Source organism: Lynx rufus, unplaced genomic scaffold (assembly GCF_022079265.1).
Source record: "Lynx rufus isolate CCGP_SWC_20201006 ecotype Redwood Valley unplaced genomic scaffold, mLynRuf1.p SCAF_2, whole genome shotgun sequence".
Taxonomy (NCBI): domain Eukaryota; kingdom Metazoa; phylum Chordata; class Mammalia; order Carnivora; family Felidae; genus Lynx; species Lynx rufus.
This window is the reverse complement of record NW_025814834.1, coordinates 218,862,077-218,882,915: the sequence shown is the minus strand read 5'-3', so window position 1 is coordinate 218,882,915 and position 20,839 is coordinate 218,862,077. Positions and strand designations below refer to the sequence as shown.

The 20,839-nt window shown below is 58.8% G+C and overlaps 2 protein-coding genes across 9 annotated transcripts in view; one reads left to right on the top strand and one right to left on the bottom strand.

The window, feature by feature from the left end:
* The window catches only part of KCNAB2 (potassium voltage-gated channel subfamily A regulatory beta subunit 2), an 84,620-nt gene extending 78,499 nt beyond the window's left edge, over nt 1–6,121 (top strand). For 7 of the 8 annotated variants that reach the window (XM_047083319.1, XM_047083323.1, XM_047083318.1 and 4 more), the window contains 5 exons: nt 348–468; nt 641–735; nt 1,698–1,818; nt 2,153–2,241; nt 3,338–6,121. In XM_047083319.1, the coding sequence (XP_046939275.1) occupies nt 348–468; nt 641–735; nt 1,698–1,818; nt 2,153–2,241; nt 3,338–3,427 (516 nt within the window). In that variant the 3' untranslated portion in view covers nt 3,428–6,121. The remainder of the gene's footprint in view (nt 1–347; nt 469–640; nt 736–1,697; nt 1,819–2,152; nt 2,242–3,337) is intronic. The other variant, XR_006962693.1, reaches the window with a different exon arrangement.
* Nucleotides 6,122–9,931: 3,810 nt separating this feature from the next.
* Nucleotides 9,932–20,839, bottom strand: part of CHD5 (chromodomain helicase DNA binding protein 5) — a 60,060-nt gene continuing 49,152 nt past the window's right edge. The window contains exons 34-42 of the mRNA XM_047084630.1: nt 16,789–16,878; nt 15,866–16,003; nt 15,490–15,598; nt 12,901–13,033; nt 12,306–12,501; nt 11,383–11,546; nt 11,146–11,260; nt 10,991–11,044; nt 9,932–10,150 (exon numbers count right to left, since the gene is read on the bottom strand). Of these exons, the coding sequence (XP_046940586.1) occupies nt 11,037–11,044; nt 11,146–11,260; nt 11,383–11,546; nt 12,306–12,501; nt 12,901–13,033; nt 15,490–15,598; nt 15,866–16,003; nt 16,789–16,878 (953 nt within the window). The 3' untranslated portion in view covers nt 9,932–10,150; nt 10,991–11,036. The remainder of the gene's footprint in view (nt 10,151–10,990; nt 11,045–11,145; nt 11,261–11,382; nt 11,547–12,305; nt 12,502–12,900; nt 13,034–15,489; nt 15,599–15,865; nt 16,004–16,788; nt 16,879–20,839) is intronic.

Genomic DNA, 20,839 nt, shown 5'->3' with positions numbered 1-20,839 from the left:
CCTGAAGGCTGTGAACGCCGTTGGCTCACTTGACCCTCACAACATACAGGGAAACTGAGGCACAGAGGGGTGAGCTCCTTGCCCAAGGCCACCTGGCCGATAAGTGCCAGAATCCTCCCCATGCCTTCAACGCTGGGGTCCCATCCCGTTTTCCCAGCAGAGACGGTAGGGGGACAGGCTACCTGTTTCCCAGGAAAGCGGTGAATTTCCCCGGGGAGGAGTGTGGGGGGAGAACAGGTGCGCCGGCTGTTTCCTGGGGATGTCTTTGTGTCTCCTCCACGCTGCCCGAGCAGCCCCCAGACCCACTGACGGACAGGGACCATCCACGGTCCTATTTGCGTTCATAGGAGGCCTATTCCGTGGCCCGACAGTTCAACCTGATCCCGCCCATCTGCGAGCAGGCCGAGTACCACATGTTCCAGCGCGAGAAGGTGGAGGTCCAGCTGCCGGAGCTCTTCCACAAGATAGGTGGGCTCCCCCGCCTGGTCCCGTCCTTTCTCCCCTGCCCCGCCCCTTCCTCTCGTCCCGCCCCTCCTCGCTCCCTAGCTCCGCCCCTCCTCTCGCTCCGCCCCTCCCCCTCCTCCTCCCTCCCTAGCCCCGCCCACCCCGGGCCTGACCTCGCCTGGCTTTCCTCTCCCAGGAGTGGGCGCCATGACCTGGTCCCCTCTGGCCTGCGGCATCGTTTCCGGAAAGTACGACAGTGGCATCCCGCCCTACTCAAGAGCCTCCTTAAAGGTGAAAAGAGCTGCCAGGCTGGGAGGAGGGGACGGGCAGGTGACAGGCATTTTGGATTGACAGGCATTTGGATTGATGGGTCTGGGCGGGGCTTCCCTGGGCCCTTGTGGGGGCGGTTCCAGGACAAGCGAACTTGGAGCCCCTGCTGGCCGGATCCCACCTCCGGAAAGGCCATCCTCTTCTTGGGATGCGCCCCCCGGTGAAAGGTCCCCTTCACTCCCTCGCCACCCCCAGCTGGGTTCAGCATTGACAACGTGGGCTGGGCGGACCACCTGTGCTATTTGGGATGGCCCCTCCCACGACGGGTACCCCCCTACACACTCTCTAGGCCAACTCTGAGACCTCTGGGCTGGGGGCTGCAGAGCTGCTTCATTTGTCCCTCAGAGGCCACCCCCTGGGACAAGTTCCCCCCATGCAGACACGCCTCTGGAGTGGGGACTCAGGAGGGTCTCCCAAATGCGGGGTTTGGGGGATGAGAAGCAGGCAGAGAAAGGCCTACTCAGGTCAGGGCAGATCCAGCACTGGAGCCCCCCTGCCTGGAGTTCAAAGACAGGAAGGCCTGTCCCACCCACTCCTGCCCAATCCACACCGAGATCAGGGATTCCCTGGAAGGCATTGCAATCCCAGGGGTGGGGGCAGGTAAGACCACAGCTCCCCCAGAGCCTGGGGAAGGGGTCCTCTGGGCCAACGGCCAAAGCATTCCTCTTCCCCCACCCCCACTTCGCCCCGGGCTTGCCAGGCCCCCGGTCCTGGCTCAGGGGCCCCGCCTCAGCGACCCTGAAGCTTCTGGCTTCGGATTCAGCAGGCCCCATCCTTCCACCTGCCCAGGTCTTTTCTGCAGTGGGACACGGTTAGGCAGGGGTGGGGGTGCTACCTTGGCACAAATCACCAGCTGTCTGCACGCAGAGGTCCAGGTGACCTGCCCTCACCAGTGGGCTGTGCTTTCTCCCCACCACAACCAGGGCTACCAGTGGCTGAAAGACAAGATCCTGAGCGAGGAGGGCCGGCGCCAGCAGGCCAAGCTGAAGGAGCTGCAGGCCATAGCTGAGCGCCTGGGCTGCACCCTCCCCCAGCTGGCCATAGGTAACCGTGCTGGGGGGGAGGGGGGGAGGGTTGACCGTGGTCCCCGGGGCCACCCCTCCATCAGGCAGCCATGGGGCCCTTACATTCATGGGGAGAGAATGGGGGGTGGTCCCTGAGCACTTGGGCCCCCTCCCCCCGCCCCCCGCAAGCAGTTGGTGCCTGGGCTTCCGCAGAACCCAGCATGCAGAGCTGTAGGCTTACGGGGACCCTCCTGGGCACCCTCAGCCCCATGACCAAGAGGCTGGATCTGTGTGGCCCAGTTAGGGACAGGGCAGAGCCAGAAAGGGCCCCTGCGCTGGGTGTGTCCCCCTCACCTCTGGTCTTCCTGCCCCAGCCTGGTGCCTAAGGAACGAGGGGGTCAGCTCCGTGCTCCTGGGTGCTTCCAGCGCAGACCAGCTAATGGAGAACATTGGAGCGATACAGGTGGGTCGGGGAGGGGGCTGCTGGGTGTGTCCCCCCCACCCCCCGGCCCTTGGGCTGAACGCAAGGTACCGCTCAGTCATTTGTCCAGCACATGTTCGCCGGGCACCTGCAGTGTGCCAGGCACCGTGCTGGGCGTCTGGGCTACGTCACTGAGCCACTAAAAGCCCTGCTCTTGAATTCAGAGCACACAGTGGACAGTAAAATGAGGAAATTAGAACATGAGGGTGACAAGCACTGTGGGGAAAAAATTGAGCAAGGTCCGGGGCATCAGTGGGCACAGAACAGGGTGGGGGTGCCGTGGGCCCAGGTTTGAAGGGGGCCGTGGGGGTAGACTTGTTGAGAAAGTGCCGCGTGAGCAAAGGCTTGAAGGGTGAGGAGTGCGATGTGCAAATTACCTGGAGGAAAAGCATTCTGGGAGCAAAGGAGGCACAGGTGGGCATGGGCTGGAGCAGAGGGGGTGGGGCAGCGCCTGGGGCACTAAGGACTTGGGAGGTTGTTGGGTGAGACGGGAGTCCCCAAGAGCACAGGAGGGGCAGGACCCCTCTCTCCCCGGCTGCTGAGTGGGGGAAGGGCTTTAGGGAGCAGGAGGGGGTGAAACAGAAAGACCCACAGGGAAGTGACGGCAGGCCCCCCGGGAGAGGGCTGTTGATGGTCCCGAGCTCAGCTGCTTGGCTCCTAGATGTTCAGGACGGGTTGAGGGTGAGGGAGAGTCCAGTCAGAGTTAGCCCGTGGGGTTTTGTTACCTGGAAGGGTGGCCTTGCTGTTGGTTGAAATAGGGAAGGCTGGGAAAAGTAGGTTAGGGGTGCGGAGATCCGGTGTCTGGCCCTGGAGTCTGTGTTTTATGCCTGCCAGACATAGTTCTAGCACGTTCTGGCATTTGAGGTGCAGAGCGTGTACCAGGGCAGGCTTCCTCTCTGCCCCAGAACTTCTGGAACCCAAAAGCAGCATCGCCCCCATCGGCTTCAGCGGGACGCTGATGTGACGAGGCAGGACAAGCCTGGGCCAGCAGTGGCCGGAAGATTGTCACCCAGCCTCCTCCACAGGCCCGTCCTGTCTCCTTGGCGGGATTCTGATTAGCCCTTGTCCTTGCCCGCAGGTCCTTCCAAAACTGTCGTCTTCCATTATCCACGAGATTGATAGTATTTTGGGCAATAAACCCTACAGCAAAAAGGACTACAGATCCTAAGAAGCCCCCGGCCGCTTGCCCGGACAGTTTCCGTTTCCCTCCCAGTCTCTCTGTTCGCTCGCTTAAGCTGTTTTGAAGCCAAGTCAGGGGTGTGGTTTGCATCAAAAAGAAAACATCACGCGGCACGAGATGTTGTGGGGAAAAGATCTCAAAAGTCGCTGCTAAGACACCATTCGCCGCTTCGCGGGACGGAATTCTGACCCGTGCTGGGGAGATCACGCTGACTGGGAAGGGTGTTGGCGCGGTCCCGTCCAAGCTCGCCTGCAGCCCTGCTCACCCTCCTGGAAGAGACCGCCACGTTTTCTCCCAGCCTCGGCCTTTCCCAGAGACGCCCCGAGTCCAGGCCAGGCCGAGACCCGGTCGGGTGCTGGGGGCAGCAGGGCTGGCCTCTCCTCTGCTGAGCACCCCCACCTGGTGTTGGGGGTGGGAAAGAGGAAACCAGGTCTGGCTCCTCCCGTGGCCCCTCTGCCAGGACACTGGACATTGGGTAGGGCCTCCCAGGTGGGGCCCTCAACCTCCCTCCTTGCCAAGGGCTCCCGATACTTTACCATGGGCCCGACCTCAGATTCATTCTGCACCCGCTTCTCCACCACCCCCTGCCCCAGCGGGTCTCCAGGGGGCCTTCCGAGCTGCCCCTTGACCCCCACCCCCACCCTTGCTGGCAGGGGCAGAGATCCGGGGGGATTCCTTATCAGTTTGGGGTCCACGGGAAGTTGGGGGGGAGGGTTTCTAACCACGCTCATCGCCCTGGCAGCTTCCTCCCCACACACAGTTGACGATCCCCGTGCCCAGAGCAGCCCTGAGCATTCGGGAGGGGCCTGAGGAGCAGGCTCCAGCCCAGGTCCCTCCAGGGCCCCACCTACCCTCCTCTCCAGGTGCCCTGCCCACTGCCCCTCTGCCCCTCTGTCCTTGCCCCAGAATGCCCTGAGGTCATGCATACTTAGCTAGACTGTGGTCGCTGGCTGGCCACATGCCAGGCGGCCCACCTCTGCTCTGCCTGGGTAGTGGCCTCAGGGTCTGCAGAGAGAACACACTTAGGCCCCTGGGGTTTTCCGTGCTGCGTGCGCGGGGGAGCTGGGGAGGCCTGGGGAGGCCGAACATCCGGCAGAAGCCCCCACGATCTAGGAAAAGGCCCCAGGAGCCTCCCCCTGGAGCAGTGCCTTCTTCAAGGCCTCAGATCGGGTCAGGGTGAGGCACCCCACATTAGGGTGCTAAGTCTAGGTGCCCAGAGCAGGTTACCCGGGCAAACGGGCAGCAGTACCAACCCCGGAACCACCACATGCACCCTGTGAGGAGGTCAGGACGGCTGGAGCCAGTCGTTCCTGGCGATGCATCCACCCCCCGCCCCCCAGCCTGGAACAGGACAGAACCGTCAGCCCCCCGGCTGGGAGGATGAAGGGCACAGGCCTGCAGCCGGGAGTCCTGAGGTACCAGCCTCTGCTGGCTATTTGGAGGCAGGAGCCCACTCTAGGGTGCCTCTGTGTCTCCGGTCCCAGCAGGTAGCAGCTGGCCCCACCTCGACACCCCTCCCCCTCCCCCGCCAACGGTCTCACCTTCACTGCAGCCGGTATGCCCGGTCCTGCTTTGCCCTCCCATCCTCAGAGAGCCTCCTGGCCAGCCCTGGCTGGGCTGAGGCCTGAGAAAGCCACAAACTTCCTGACCTTTATGCTGACCCTGGAGTCTAGAACCTTCCCCCCCTCCCAGCCCAGGCCCCTGGGCTCCTCACCGAATCTATAAGCTGCACACTGTGGGTGTGGGGAGGGGGTGAGCCTATCCTGGCAGGGGCCCCTGGCCTGTGGCCACTGCCCACCACCACACGGGATGGGTGTCTAGCTCCCAGGACAGGCAGGGACCAGGTGCTCTGGGCCAGGCAGCCCCCGTACTGAGGGACCAGATTGCCCACCCCTCACTGGGGAGAGCTGCTGGGCCCCCTTCACACTGCTGCCCCCTTCATGGGGAGCCACACCTGGGAAGGCAGTCCCCTGTTGGCCACATTTGCCCCCAGAGTTGAGCTGGGCCAAGGCCGAAATACCCATGGCAAGGACCCAGGCAGCCTCCCCGTCCTGGGGCACTGTCCACAGCCTGATTCTGAGCTGTCATTTCTCCCACACCCACTTGCAGGGAGGACCCGGCTCTGCTTCCTGGGGGAGGGCCCCTGACTTAGAAGGGGTCTGGTGGGGCAGCGGTCTGGGAGGGAGAGAGTCTGGAAACAAGCTGGGCAGAGTTGGGGCCTGGAGGAATGTGGCCTGGGACCCGGCACGGGTTTACGCTGGCCGCCTGGTCGAGGGAAGCCTCCCAGCCTCTGGCCCAACCCTTGAGGCAGTTTGCCCCAGGGGACCCCCTCCGGGAATGCCCAGCACCGGAAGGAGGTCCACTCTGGGAGCAGGGGTGGGATCCTTCTCCCTTGCTGACACACGGAGTCCCCCCCCCCCCCCATTTCTCATCCCAGATCCAGTGCAAATCCGAGGTCCGGAGGAATGACAGAGGGGCTTGCTCGGTCTTCTGTCATGTAAATAATGTGCTTTTCTTCTCTCCCCCTTTTTTTTTTTAATGACTGTGGCTCCTCAGCTAACTGCACTCCCTACGTAGGCAGAGACTGCCTCATGCCTCGCGCTTCCAGACGACAGTCAGCGAGACACAGCCACCGTATTTATGGAATGACAAATAAAACCCCAGCCTGTCGGGGTCTGCGGCTTTCTGCTCCTCTCCTTTCCAGGGGCCGGCCGCGGGCAGTGGGGAGGGGAGGAAAAGGCTGCCACCTGCAGGGGCCGGCACACTCGCCCCCGCCCCCCCCAATCTTGACCTTGGGGCAAAGGGTAGGGATGGGGAAAAAGGGCCCTGGGGAAGAGGCAGAGACTGGGGACTCTGAGGCACCCCATATCCCAAGTGATTTGGGGATAAGGGTGCCCCCCACTACCCTCAACACATTCTCTGCTGCTGGGAGGCTGCTGTGCCCTCTGGGTGCAGAGAGATCGGGGTCCGGGAAGGTCCACGAGGTGCCACTGGGGGCTCCATGTTGCCCTGACGCCACGTTGTGTCTGTGTTTGGGGTCCAAGTGGGAGAGACAGGCACCACACCTCCTTGCCCCCCCTTTCCCAGCAAGCCCCTCAGCCTCATGAGGCCATGTCTTCCCAGGGGGGGCGGTGGTTTGGCTTCCGGTGACACCCCATCCCCCACATTCCTCTGCTGCCTCCAGCCCCCACCCCCATCCTAGATCATTGGGAATCTAGGAAAACACGGATTCTATCCTTTCGCAAAGGATTTATTAAAACACAGAAAACAAAGACATACACACAGAGTACAAAGTAAAGGGGATTGTGTCGGCTGCAGGCTCTGTCCAGCCTCTCCCGTGTCCTGCCAGGGACCGGACGGGTCGCCACTCACGGGGGCTCAGCTTCCAGCTCCAGCCCCCTGGCTGGGACCCTCCCAACTCACCCAGGCTCCTTTGCCGGCCTGGGGGTGTACCCAGGGCAAGGGGCCCGGCCCCCTTAGCTGGGCCAGATGCCAGCCTGCGCGGGAACTGCTCCCTCATACCCTCATGGCTCCAACACACAGCGAGCAGGACCCCCCCTCATCTCCGCACACAGGAGCCGAGGGGGGCTGGGGCCCCCCTGTCCACGTCAGGGGTTCAGGACATACACACACACCCAACGGGCCCTTTCTGGGTTATCGCACCTAAAAAAATACTTTGTTTAAAAAAAATCTGAAAACTAAGAAAAAAACCCAAAACACAACGCCAATGACTTTGGGCTGATGCACCACGACCTGTAAACTTCCAGAAAGAGAAAATGGGGCAGGAGCCAGCTTCCTCGACGGAGGTGGTAGTGGGCACAGAATAGCCGCAGGTGTTGGGGGGGGACCCGAGGCCATGGCCAGGCCATGACCTGACCCCCGCCTCTCGGCCAAGTCCCCCACTCCCGCCCCAAGCTTGGAGGCGCTCCTGTCCCTGAGCCAACCCTCTACGTGAACCTCCCCCCTCAAGCCCTCAAGAGCTCCGGGACCTGACACGAGAGCAAGAGCTACCGTGTCACTGGGGCAAGGCTCATCCAGCCACAATCTGGGCTGGGGAGGCCCCAGAGGACCCTGGGAAGGATCCCCCAGAGAGCAGGAGGGCAGGCACCTGCACCCCTTGTGGGTCTCAGCAGGACCTTGGTCCTAAGTTGGAGAAAACAAAGGAACTCCCAAAGGTGGCTTACAGGGAGGGTCTCCTCACATGGGACACACTTCCCGGGGCAGGCATGTGCGGGGGGGGGGGGGGTGGTGAGGGGGGCCCTTCCGGACGTGGTCAGTCCAGCCCAAGCTCCCCTCATCACCTGGGAGCCCCCGTGGCCCAAAGGTGGCTTGACAGAAAGCCTACTCAGCACTGGTTTAAATGATAGGGTGGCTGGAAACAAAAATGCGGGCTGGCACTTTAGGATTCTGCTTGTACACAAAGACCCTCATTCTGCCAGCAGCAAAAACCAAACCCAGCCGGAAGATGCCAAAGACAGGGGACACCGCACCCGCTCGCCACCACTCTTGGCTGGAGAGAACTGATAAACTAAGAAGAAAACAGTCTGAGATCCATTTTCCTCTCCCAAACCAGCTGGCCAGACAGCCACTCCCCAACCGTCCAAAGCCCCCGATCCCGGGCCTCTGGGGGGCGCTGGTTGCGGAGAGCTGAGCCCTTCCCGGATCTGGCCATCTGTGGGTGCCTGGCTCTGGCCCGGGGACAAGGGCAAGGGGGAGGTCTGGGATGGAGGCAAAGATGGGGGGCACAGAGGGAGGCTTCCTGGGGAGGAAGGGCTGACAGCAGGGGGGACCACCAGCCTTTGGGGCCAGACAGTAGAGATGCAGAGCCCTGCCCCGCCCCCGTGTGCCTCCCGGCTCGACACTCCGGGCCCATCCGCAGCGGCCAGGGAAGGTCAGCACTGTTCCAGGGAGGCCAGCCAGAGGGCCGACCAGAGGTCTGGGAAGGGAGCATCACAGGGCTTGCGGGGGAGGGGTGCCCACCTCGCCCGTGGCCCAAGCCAGGAGCCTTCGCAGGAGGCACTGACCACAAGACACGAGCACGTGCACGTGGCACTGGAGGAACCACAGCGGACAGGGACGGCCCTGCCCTCCCCAGAAGGCGAGGCCAGTGCTGCTGCGCACGTGTCCTGGAAGCCGGCGGGCCACCTTCCGGATGCTCGCCGCTGCCCCCACCTCGGTGCTTGCGCTGCATCAGCCTTGGGGGCTTTCAGAGACGCTGAAGCGAGGGGACACCAAGATGGGAGAGGTTTTGGGGCCCAGCCCTCCCGTGGTGCACAGAGAGCCACTTACAGAGGACACCTGGGTCCTGGGACCCCGTAAGGGCTGGCTGGCTGCCCAAGAGGCCCCAAGACAAGCCCCCAAACCCTGGCCCCATCCTGGATTCTATACCCAGGGCACTTCCCCAGGAAGCCACCCACCCACGGCTGGGAAACCTCCTTCCAGGCCGAGCGAGCGCAGAGGAAGCATCAGACACAGACAGGCCCGGCCTGGCTGCTCCTCCCCGTCTGCTGGGGCCCTCGCAGGAGACAGGGGGTGTTCCCGGCAGGAAGCCCGGGATGCTCGAGGGTCATCGCGTCCAGTCCCCCGTCCCCAAGCAGAGCTTTCTTTGCCCAGGCCATCTGATAACACAGCAAGGGCGGCTGTGATACAGGCCCCAGCGGCAAGTGACCACATTGAGGCCTCTCTGGGGACAGGACGGCAGGGAGAAGCCCAGGCTCCAAGGGGTGGCCCTGTTTCCTTGCATCTGTGGCCATGACACCGAACAGGGAGAGTTTACCTGGAGGTGGGTGTGATGGGCCTCCCAGGGCACAGGGCAGGACCAGGGTCTCCTGGGCCACCCTCAGTGCCACTGTGACCTTCCCCGCTAGGATGCTAACCACATCCCGGCAGAGAGCAAGCCCCTTCCCACATAGGCCAAGAAAAAAGCTCTAGGAGGCTCTTCCCCTCCCTCCCAGGAGCACATGCTAGGCCTGCCTTGCTCAGATAAGAGTCCGGGGCCCGCAAGCCACTCCGGGCCAGGGCCAGACGCCTGCTGACCGGCCCCCTCCCCCACACAGATAGCACATACCTGGTGGTCTCCAGCCCTGGGAGGAAGGGGGTGGAATAACCCCCTGCTCTGGGCATCAGCCGAGGTCTCCACCCTCGGGCTGGGCAGCTGCTCCCCAGTCCTGACCCACCCAGCACTGGAGAGCCCCAGGGAGCAGGGGGCCAGGACACGGGTGGTCAGGCAGTATGGACGGGATGGGGTGGGCGGGAGCACAATGAGGGCTGCCCAGGCGGACCGAGTCCATGGGGCAACAGCAGGGCTTCTAGAATCTTCCCTTGCAGTCTGGAGCCCGTTGACAGAGAGAGACGTTAAGTGTAGCAGGTCAGATCCCCTCCACGCGTCACTCAACTTTTATCAAGACAAACTTTTCAAGTCTTCAATAGGAAAGTGCAAAAGATGTACAAATAAATGAAATCTCTTCTAAGAAGTTGTCCGGCAAAGGCCGCCACGGGGCACGTCCCAGTGTTGGGTGGGTGTGACGCTGGGTGGGACACTTGCATTATGATGAGGTGGCACTTCTGGGCTCTGGCCCAGCCAGGCTGGGCCTCGTCCCCCATGTGATGGCATTACTCAGTTTCCCTTTCTGTCCCAAGGTGGCACGGCTCCTAAAAAGGCGGTAGCTTTTCTCTCCTGTGGCGGTCGGGCAGGTGGCCCGGCAGGTGTGGCTGCAAGAGGCAGATCACAGGTGACACGGCTGAGCGCCAGGGCTAGACTGGGACACCCAGCACCCTGCCGCCACCTACCGCCGCCTGTCACAGCCAACCACACACAGCCACCACCAGAAGGAGCCGGCACCCAAGGGGCGCCTGGGTGGCTCAGCCAAACCAAGTCCGACTCTTGGTTTCAGCTCAGGTCATGATCTCAGGGTCGTGGGTTCCAGCCCCGCACCGGGCTCTGTGCTAACAGTGCAGAGCCTGCTTGGGATTCTCTCTCTCTCTCTCTCCCCCTCCACTTTCTCTCTCTCTCTCTCAAAATAGATAAATAAATTTAAATTTTAGAAAGAAAGAAAGAAAGAAAAAAAGAAGAAAGAGAAAGAGCTCCAGAGTCAAGACCTCCCTACCACACCTGCAGTGCCGAAGGGGCCCGAGGAAGAGCGGCCGGTCTGGAAACCCCCAGCATCCCAACCCTAAAGTGGCAGTTCTCACGGGGACAGACAGGGCTTGGGGGGACCGGGGGGAGGAGGCCTGAGTGAACTGGCCGTTTCTCAGGAATAAGCTCCCCTCTCATAGCCATTAACACTTAACCCCCTCAGTCCCTGAGCCACCCTCCTCGTACCGGGCAGGGGGCCAATGTCCTGCGGTGCCCACCACCCAGCTGGGCAATGGAGGCGGAGCCGTGGAGGCCGGGTTTGGGGCTGAGTCACTGCCGTGGACACGTGTGCACACAGCCATGCTTGTGGACACCAAGGGGCACGCCCGAGCGAATCAGGGTCCATTCTGGCCGGACCGGACCTGCCAGTCCGAGGAGGGGACAAGGGACAGTGGAGGACCCAGGTGCAGGCTTACCTCAGCTGGAAACGAGCACTGCAACAGAGGGACATCGCGGGGACAGCTAGATATCTGTCAGAGAGAGAGAAGCTTGCTTGCCTGGGGTGGCGGCGGGCAGGCCGGGCCCCGGGGAGCACCCCTGCACATGCCGCCCAGAAGCGACAGGCACCTACCGGTCACATAGGGCCCCAGGGGCATCTGGTTGTAGTTGACAATCCCTCCCGGTCCAGGGCCCCGGAAGTTGGGCCCAAAGTTGTTGTTGTACATCTGGGAGTTGCCGAAAGCGCCCTGGAGGCAAGGACTCGGGTTTAAAGGTCGCAGTCCCAACACCCCACCCCAAGCCCCAGCCCCGGGGCACCCAGGACTCGCGCGACGGGGACCAGGCCCAGGGCATGTGGGCCAAACCTGACCTGCTGAGTGGTGGGGTCACCAGCTCGGTTGGTCAGGCGGCTCAGGATGCTGCGCTCTGACATCTGGAGACGGGCAGCCACGGGGGGGATGCGCGACAGCATGGAGGGCAGGCGCGTCACGTCCGCCTTCATATCACTCAGCAGCTCCTCCAGCTGGTTCAGGACTGCAGAGGAGGGGCAGGTGGAAAAGCTGCCGGGGGCCAGCACCCCCCAGGCCGGGGGCACGGCGGGCGGGCGCTCCTCCCCCGGCCCTCCAGGCCCACGGAGCAGAGAGACGCCACCTGGACCAAGAGCAGGCGTCCCCAGGGGCCCGAGGGCCGAGCCAGACACTCTGACCCAACACTGGGCTTCCCCCAGGCCCTCAGCTAGAGTCCCGGCTCCCAAGGAGGCCCCCGCCCTAGCCCACCACTCAGGAGGCGTCTCCCAGACAGAGGAGGGGCAGGCAAGTCCGGGGGCTCTGGTTTAAGCTTGGCCTTGGCTGCCCCCGGCTCTCTAACTGGCCCGGGAGCTTCCTGAAGTTCCGGAGCACAGGAGTCAAAGGTGTGAATCCCAGGAGATCTGGGGCACTGACTCCACCGCCCGTCAGTGTCTCTGACTTTAAAATGGGGTAATACACCTTACCGCTTCCCGGTATCGTGAGCATTGAAGAGATAACGTGCTTATCTCTTTAACGCGCAGACCAGGGCAATGCCCAGACCAGGGCCTGCACGGAGCCCACCCTGAGGAAAAGTCCAGAGCACGGAGGGCTTAAATGTCCCTGGACCGGATGATGGATTGTCCCATCCCGGCTGGGAGGCTACGCCCTCTGGACTGACGTTTGGTCCCCAGGCCCCCGTCCCATCGGTGCCCTCGTCGATGGCGAAGGCTCTGCACCGGCAGGAGGAAGGCTGGCAGGCCGGCCTCTGGGAAGGGGGCTCACTCACCCTTGTGCAGGACAGCATTGGCTGGCTTGTTCCCGGCAAGGGACTCCTTGGACAGGTGCTGGTGGCTCTCAGCAAGGCACTCCACCTCGGCCAGGCGGGCGTTGAGGGCCATGGCTGGGTGGTTGGGGTCCTGGGTCATGTTAAGGTACGCGGCCCTCCGGAGCTGCTCCTCGATGACCAGGGCCTGCTCCAGCAGCTGGGGGATGGGGCAAGGCGAGATCTGAGCGCTGGCCCGGCCCCTCCTCCACCAGCACCCACCCCCGCATGCCTGGCATCTGGCAGAAAGGAAGGAGGGAGGACACGCTTCCACCCGTCTGTCCACCTTTGTCTGATCTTAGCACCCCCTTGGAACTGTCACCAAGCCGGGTTCTCTGCACCCATCGCCTGGGGCTGGGACACTCGCCCGGTGGGGCTAGGCGCGGATCAAGGGCCCAGCACCCTGTTGGTTGACTGACTGCATGACTCCCCTGGCGGACAGCCCGGCCCACGTCCGGGTATATGGGGAGGGAGCCCCGCTCCCTTGGCCCAGGCCCTCGTGTAACTCGCCCTCCTGCAGCCCCCCTCCCTTGCAGGCTCTGGCCCTGCCGGCACTGACCTTGAACCTGCGGGCCAGGAACTTGTTCTTCATCTCCAGATAGTTGCCCTTGTGGATCTCAGACTTGAAGGGCTCGTTGAGGATCATGTACCTCGGGTCATTCTGGATGTCCTGCCAGCGGGCGTAGCCGTGCCTGGGTGCAGCACTGTTAAGGGCAAACCTGGCCACGGTGGGGGGCGGGGGGGCCCAGCCCAGGTTCAGCATCCTGGCTGTGAGCTTGGGACACGCCATTAACCTTGGCTGCAGGGTGAGCAGGTTGATGATCATGCGACAGGTGCCCTCAGAGGCCCAGACGACACTGAGGCTGCACGGGCTTAACTCTTCACCCTAACAACCTGGAGGGCAGAACCCTCAAGCCCCAACCCCTACACTTGTGGCCGTGACCTCACTTGGCAATGGGGTGTTTGTAGATGCAATCAAGTTAAGGAGGGGTCATACTAGATTAGGGCAGGCACTAACCCTGACTGGTATCCTTATAAGAAAAGGAAATTGGGGGGGGCGCCTGGGTGGTTCACTCGGTTAAGAATCCAACTTTGGCTCAGGTCATGATTTGGCGGTTCATGTGTCTGAGCCCCGTGTCAGGCTCTGTGCTGACAGCTCAGAGCCTGGAGCCTGTTTCAGACCCTCTGTCTCCTTCTCTCTCTGCCCCTCCCCTCCTCGTGCTCTGTCTCTCTCTGTCTCTCTCTGAAAAATAAACATTGGGGACACCTGGGTGACTCAGTCGGTTGAGCGTAGGACTTCAGCTCAGGTCACGATCTCATGCTTCGTGGGTTCCAGCCCCACATCAGGCTCTGGGCTGACAGCTCGGAGCCTGGAGCCTGCTTCGGATTCTGGGTCTCCCTCTCCGCCCCTCCCTCACTCGTGCTCTGTGTCTGTCTCAAAAATAAACATTAAGGGGCGCCTGGGTGGCGCAGTCGGTTAAGCGTCCGACTTCAGCCAGGTCACGATCTCGCGGTCCGTGAGTTCGAGCCCCGCGTCAGGCTCTGGGCTGATGGCTCGGAGCCTGGAGCCTGTTTCCGATTCTGTGTCTCCCTCTCTCTCTGCCCCTCCCCTGTTCATGCTCTGTCTCTCTCTGTCCCAAAAATAAATAAACGTTGAAAAAAAAAAAATTTTTAAAAAAAATAAATAAAAAAAAAATAAACATTAAAAATAAATAAACATTTTTAAAAAATAAAAAAATTTTCGAAACAGAAAAGGAAAGGAAATTGGGACACAGGCACCCACAGAAGAAGGCCACGGGACGGGAGGCAGAGCCGTCAGCCAAGAGATGTCAAGGACTGACGGCCGCCACCAGAGGCTGGCAAGAGATCCTCCCTCCAGAGCCTTCGAGGGAACAAGGAGACACAATAAAATTATCTTGCCCAAAGTCCCACAGTTAGTGAGGGGCAGAGTCAGGATCTGAAGCCCCGCAGGCTGGCTCCAAACACCTTAACCTCTACAACAGGAATCTGTAAACTATGGCCCACAGCCTATTTGTTAAAAATTTTTTAAGTTTATTTATCTATTATTACTGAGAGAGACAGAGCGTGAGCGGGGGAAGGACAGAGGGAGGAGGAGACACAGAATCAGAAGCAGGTTCCGGGGTCTAAGCTGTCAGCACAGAGCCCGACGCGGGGCTCGAACTCACAAACTGTGAGATCGTGACCTGAGCCGAAGTCAGATGCTTAACTGACTGAGCCCCCCGAGCTCCCCACCCTATTTTTTTAAACGAAGTTTTATTGGAACACAGTCACGCTCGCTGGTTTACTATTAAAGTCCGTGGCCGCTTTTGCTAGAATCACAGAGCGTAGGACCTGAAATATTCACTCTCTGGCCCCTTACCAGCAAGGTTTGCTCACCCCCATTCCAGAACACTCCCCCCTCATAGTAACCAGCCCATTCCAGGCTGTCTCAGCTTTGCGGAAGGGCAGCTGTGTGACCCTCTCCTTGCCTCTGGAAGGTCTGTGCTCAGATGTCACCTCTGACAGTCCCGTTAGAAAACGCACCCCCCCTCCCCCAAAGCTCTCTTTGCTGCTTCCCTGCTTCATCATGTGCTGAATGCCACACTTTGCCCACTTAGGGTGTTTGCCATCTGTCCCCGGTAGGAGGTGAGCCCCAGGTCGACAGGGATTTGGGAATGTTGTCCACGGATGTACCTTCCAAGCCTGGCACACAGGAGATGATCAACCGAGCCGGAACGAACGAATACCAGCCCACCGTAAATGGTGCTGCGCCCCTCAGGCATCATTCCTGGGAGGGGGTGAGGTATGCACCAGGCAGGACTTACGGGGATTTGCGTGGTGTCAGGTGGACAGGCTGGGACTCACCAGCTGTGTGGCCTCTCTGAGCACCGTGTCCTACTCGGCATGATGGGAATCATGGTAGCGCCCCCTTGAAAGGCTGCTGTGAGGACGGAGTGAGCACTGGGCATAAAGGGGCGAGCCGCAGCTATGGTCATCATCACGTCATCGTCACTGCCACCACCAGGAAAGGGTCCTTGGCACCTGATCCAAAGCGCTGGCTCCTGACTCCTACACACCCCATGCCCCTCCCTGAGGCCCAGAGAGGAACAGGCCACATTCCTGCCCGGCCTGGCTTGGCCAAGGATACGTCACGATGCCCGCCAGCAGCCAGTAGTCATGACGCCGGTGCCAGATGTCGTAGATTTTCCCCGAGGACACAGCAGCACGTTCCTCATTCTGCCACAACGTGTGCAGCTCTGGGAAGCCAGCCAAGGGAGCAGAATGAGGTGCCCCCCCAAGTCCTTCACAGAGGTAGGCACAGGAGAGTCTCTTCCTCACCACCCACCATCCTCCCACCCCTAGAAGTTCAGTGTTCCAGGGTTATTAGGAAAGGTTATAAGATGCACTTATATCAACCATTCACACTTTAGTATAAAATAACCATCTGCCCAGACTCCCAGGGCCCACATGGTCAGGAATGACACAACCACCCTAGCTCTCTGGGCACCACCTCACCCCAATACCTGTGAAGCCCCCATCTGCAATGTTGAACATGAACTTGAACTTCCCATTCTTGTCCTCCTTCTTCCCCTCCTCATCTTCCTCTTTGTCACCATTTTGCTGTGTTTCAGTGGGCTCCTTCTCCTCCACTTTGGTGTCATCTGTGGGAGGATAGATGCGTATTCACCACCCATCCTAAAGGTACTGGCCAGGGGCCTCTCTCTGCCAAGCACTGGGGACCCAAAGGCAAGTGGGAAACATATCTCCTCATCCTCCAGGAGCTCACTGCCAAGAGGGATTTTAAACAGACCAGCAGCTCCTTCCTCTGTCCTGAGCAGGGAGGGTGCGCTCCAGCCCAGATGCTCCTCCCCCACCGAGTCAGGACCACCTGAAAACACGGGGCAGAGCAGTGGGAAAAGTGCACATTAAGGGGCGCCTGGGTGGCTCAGTCGGATGAGTGTCCAACTCTTGATTTCGGCTCACAGTTCGTGAGATTGAGCCCAGCATTGGGCTGTATGCTGGCAGTCTGGAGCCTGCTCGAGATTCTCTGTCTCCCTCTCTGTCTCTGCCCCTCCGCAACTCATGTGCGCGCTCTCTCTCTCTCAAAATAAACTTTTTTTAAAAAAGTGCACATTAATCTGAGGATGGGTGTTCCAGAATATTCCAGCACCTACAGGTACACAAAGCCTCCAACTGAGCCCCAAATGCTCCAGGCCAAGCTCCGTGACCACTCTCCTTTCTCCCGGTGGTGGCTGGGGCCACAGGAAAGATTCGGAGAGGGGGTGGGATCTTCCCCCCTCCAAAGCTGGTGAGCCCAGGCTCCCGCCCACCAGCACCAGTCGGGCCTGGAGGCGGCACCCAGGCAGCTGCAGGAGGCCCAACGGCGTCCAGATGGTGCCCTCCAGAGACCAAGGGACACAAGACAGAGCACACAAGAGGCCCAAACCTGGCCTGAAATCGTTGCCATCCCCTCTGCTGTGAATCAAGCTTAGCTCCAGCTTGTCCAGAATTTTCTCCTTCTCAGGAAGCACTTCTTCTGTAAGACAAGGGGTGTTTGTCGAGTGGGGAGGGGTCGAGGGCACTCTGGGCTGGTGGCTTTCCACCTCCATTTCAGCCACACACACAACCCCATCCATCACTTTACCAAGGGTCCAACAGGTGCCACTGAGGAGCGGTCCTCTGGGAGGGGGGGCATGGGGGCGCGGACCCCCCACACCCATCAGCTTGCCCCTTCCCTCTCACCCCCCACCCCCAGCAGCACCCCAGCCTCAAAAATCTTCCCGACTGCAATGATAACCAGAGGGCTCCAATTTCTGGCGACACGGCAGGCCTTCAGTAACACAAAACCCTCTTATAAACACCCGGAAATGTCAGGCAAAATCTATCACCTTGGAAAAACACAACAGTGAGCTCACAAGAAGCAAAGGAAACCGTTGGCGCCATAAATGAAGAGAAACTCGAACTTGAGAAGCACAAGGCGTGGGATGAGCAGGTGCCGGGAGGAGGCCCGGGGGGTTTGGGTTACGTCTCCACACCCAGACCTGGAGGATGAGGCGGCAAAAGCTGCGAAGACCCAGGAACCGGAACCGAACACCCTCTAACGACACCCTCCAACTGCCACACACTCAGCAAAAGAGAGAAAGTTCCGTCCGGTGCCCCACGGCCGAGCGGAGGAAGCCTGGCTCCAGAAGTCCGTGCGGACTGTGGAACCCGAGCTGTGTGGCCCAGCACAGACCGTGCCCGAAAGACTGGTCCCAGACCAGCCAGGCCACCAGCAAGACCACGGGGCCCGGGGCTTCTGGAAATAAAGCGGGGACATTCCTGCTTACTCAGGTGACCCAGGATCCCCATGAGCAGAAAGATGTACCCACCCAAATCCAGAGATCCACCGCAGAGAGAGAGAGAGAGAGAGACAAAAGTGATGAGCTTCCATAATAAGGCAAGTCCAAAAAATAAAGGGAAATTGGAAAAAGCCAGATGAAACTTCGAGAAATCAAATACACGGTCATGGGGCCCCTGGGTGGCTCAGTCTGGCAACTGTCTGACTTCGGCTCAGGTCATGATCTCACGGTTCACGAGTTTCAGCCCTGAGTCAGGCTCTCTGCTGTCAGTATAGAGCCTGCTACGAAGCCTCTGTCTCCCTCCCTCTCTGCCCCTCCTCTGCTCGTGTGCGTGCGCTCTCTCGCTCTCTCTCGCTCTCGCTCTCTCTCTCTCTCAAAATAAATAAACATAAAAAATTAAAATTAAACATTTTCACTGCAGAAATCTGAGATGTCCTCCAAGGCCTCTGGGCCCTAGAGTGGGAGCAGAGCTTGTGATGAGGCCCAGGTGACCTTAAAAGACGGAAGTTATTGGGGTGGGCCTGACCTCATCATACCAGCCCTTTAAAAAGCAGGCTTTTGGGGCGCCTGGGTGGCGCAGTCGGTTGAGCGTCCGACTTCAGCCAGGTCACGATCTCGCGGTCCGTGAGTTCGAGCCCCGCGTCGGGCTCTGGGCTGATGGCTCGGAGCCTGGAGCCTGTTTCCGATTCTGTGTCTCCCTCTCTCTCTGCCCCTCCCCCGTTCATGCTCTGTCTCTCTCTGTCCCAAAAATAAATAAACGTTGGGAAAAAAAAAATTAAAAAAAAAAGTAATAAAAAAAAATAAAATAAAAAGCAGGCTTTCTCCAACCAGTCACAGAAAAGGACATCATAGATCTGAAGCAGGAGGGGGACTCAGCACACAAGTGCTATTTTGGAACTTGAAGACGAAGCGGGCCCCGTGGAAAGGAATGTGGGCGGCCTCTAGGTGCACAGAACGGCCATCTGACAGTCAGCAAGGAAACGGGGCCTCGGTCCCCCACCCCCAAGGAGCTGACGAAAGCCAACAACAAGAATGGGCTTGGAAGCAGATTCTTCCCCTAAGCTGCCAGTCGGGGACTCGGGAACTCGGCCCAGCCGACACCTTGATGTCAGTCTTTCAAGACTCTCGGCAGAGAATCCAGCCACACCGACCCAGACTTCTGACCCCCAGAACCGTGGGCTCGTAAAATGGGTGTTGCTTTAAGAACTGTGGTTGGGGGCGCCTGGGTGGCGCAGTCGGTTAAGCGTCCGACTTCAGCCAGGTCACGATCTCGCGGTCCGTGAGTTCGAGCCCCGCGTCGGGCTCTGGGCTGATGGCTCAGAGCCTGGAGCCTGTTTCCGATTCTGTGTCTCCCTCTCTCTCTGCCCCTCCCCCGTTCATGCTCTGTCTCTCTCTGTCCCAAAAATAAATAAACGTTGAAAAAAAAAAATTTTTAAAAAAAAAAGAGTTGGACGGATGCTTAACCAACTGAGCCATCCAGGCGCCCCCACAAACAGAGCATCTTAAAAGTGGTCTTTCCGTGTTAGGAAAGTCAGAAGAGGCAGGTTTCCGACAAAGGAGCAACCGTTACCCTGAGAGCAGCCTTCTCAGCACAGTGGAAGCCAAAACACACAGGGAATAAACATCTTCAAAGCACTGAGGGAAAACCCCTCTCCCGTCTTGTGCTTTGTTAACTATTATTCAAGAGTAAAGGAGAAAACAACACGCGATGAGAGAATTTTCCGTGCACAGAAATCTGCCGAAGGCACCATTAAAGGGGGTACTTTAGGAAGAAAGACATTGAACGAAGCAATGATGAACGAGGAAGCAAACATAACACTGCTAAGAATGGTCAGGTCTAAATAAAGATTAAACATTTAGAAACAAGGGGCGCCTGGGTGGCTCAATCAGTTAAGTGTCCGACTCTTGATTTCGGCTCAGGTCATGATCTCAAGGTTTGTGGGTTCGAAACCTGCGTTGGGCTCTGAGCTGACAGTATGGAGCTTGTTTGGGATTCTTTCTCTCTCCCTCCCTCTCTCTCTGCCCTTCTCTTTCTCTGTCTCTCAAAATAAAATAAGCTTTTAAAAAAAAAAAGATTTAGAAAGAAGCACCAAAACAAATTTGGGAAATTAAAACACGTTGAAACTAAAACACTGAGCAGCAGCACGTTGAAGATGGTAAGAGAGTGGAACTGTCCCCCATCCTTCTCTTATTCAGGAGGGATACATGTTAACAGCTTAAGAGTATCAAATAGGATTGACTATACACTTTCCGAAGGAGCTGAGGGAGGCAATAAAAAGAAAATTTAATCAATCCAAGAGACAATAGGAAAGGAGAAAAAAAAAAAAAGGCAAGGGTAATATAAAGCACAAAGTAAGAGAGTAGAAATCCCTGCAAATATCTAGCTATTACACTAAATGAAAAGACATCAAACTTGCCAGCTAAAAGACAGAGATTCCGTAATTGGACTTAAAATAACAAATCCCTCTGTACACTATTTATAAGACGTAGTTACGCCAATTACACGTAAAGGAAACAAACTTTTTAAAGTACAAGAATGGAAGAAGATGCTCGCCAATCACATATATGATACGATATATGTATGTATAAGGAACTCCTAGAACTCGGTAATAAAAAAACAACCCAATTGGAGATCTGAGCAGACATTTCTCCAACAAAGATATACAAATGGCCAATCAGCACATGAAGAGAAACTCAACATCTATATGCATAAGAGAAATACAAATCAAGACCACTTGAGATACCATTTCTCACCCCCTAGGATGACCTTAATCAAAAGACAAGCAGGGCTCCTGGCTGGCTTGGATGGTGGAGTATTGCGACTCGATCTCAGGATTGTGAGTTCGAGCCCCACGGTGGGTGTAGAGATTACTTAAAAATAAAATCTTAAAAAATACACATGAAGGGGCGCCTGGGTGGCTCGGTCGGTTGAGCGGCCGACTTCGGCTCAGGTCACGATCTCGCGGTCCGTGGGTTCGAGCCCCGCGTCGGGCTCTGTGCTGACAGCTCAGAGCCTGGAGCCTGTTTCAGATGCTGTGTCTCCCTCTCTCTGACCCTCCCCCGTTCGTGCTCTGTCTCTCTCTGTCTCAAAAATAAATAAACGTTAAAAAAAATTTTTTTTTAAATACACATTAAAAAAAAAACACAAGCGTGGCC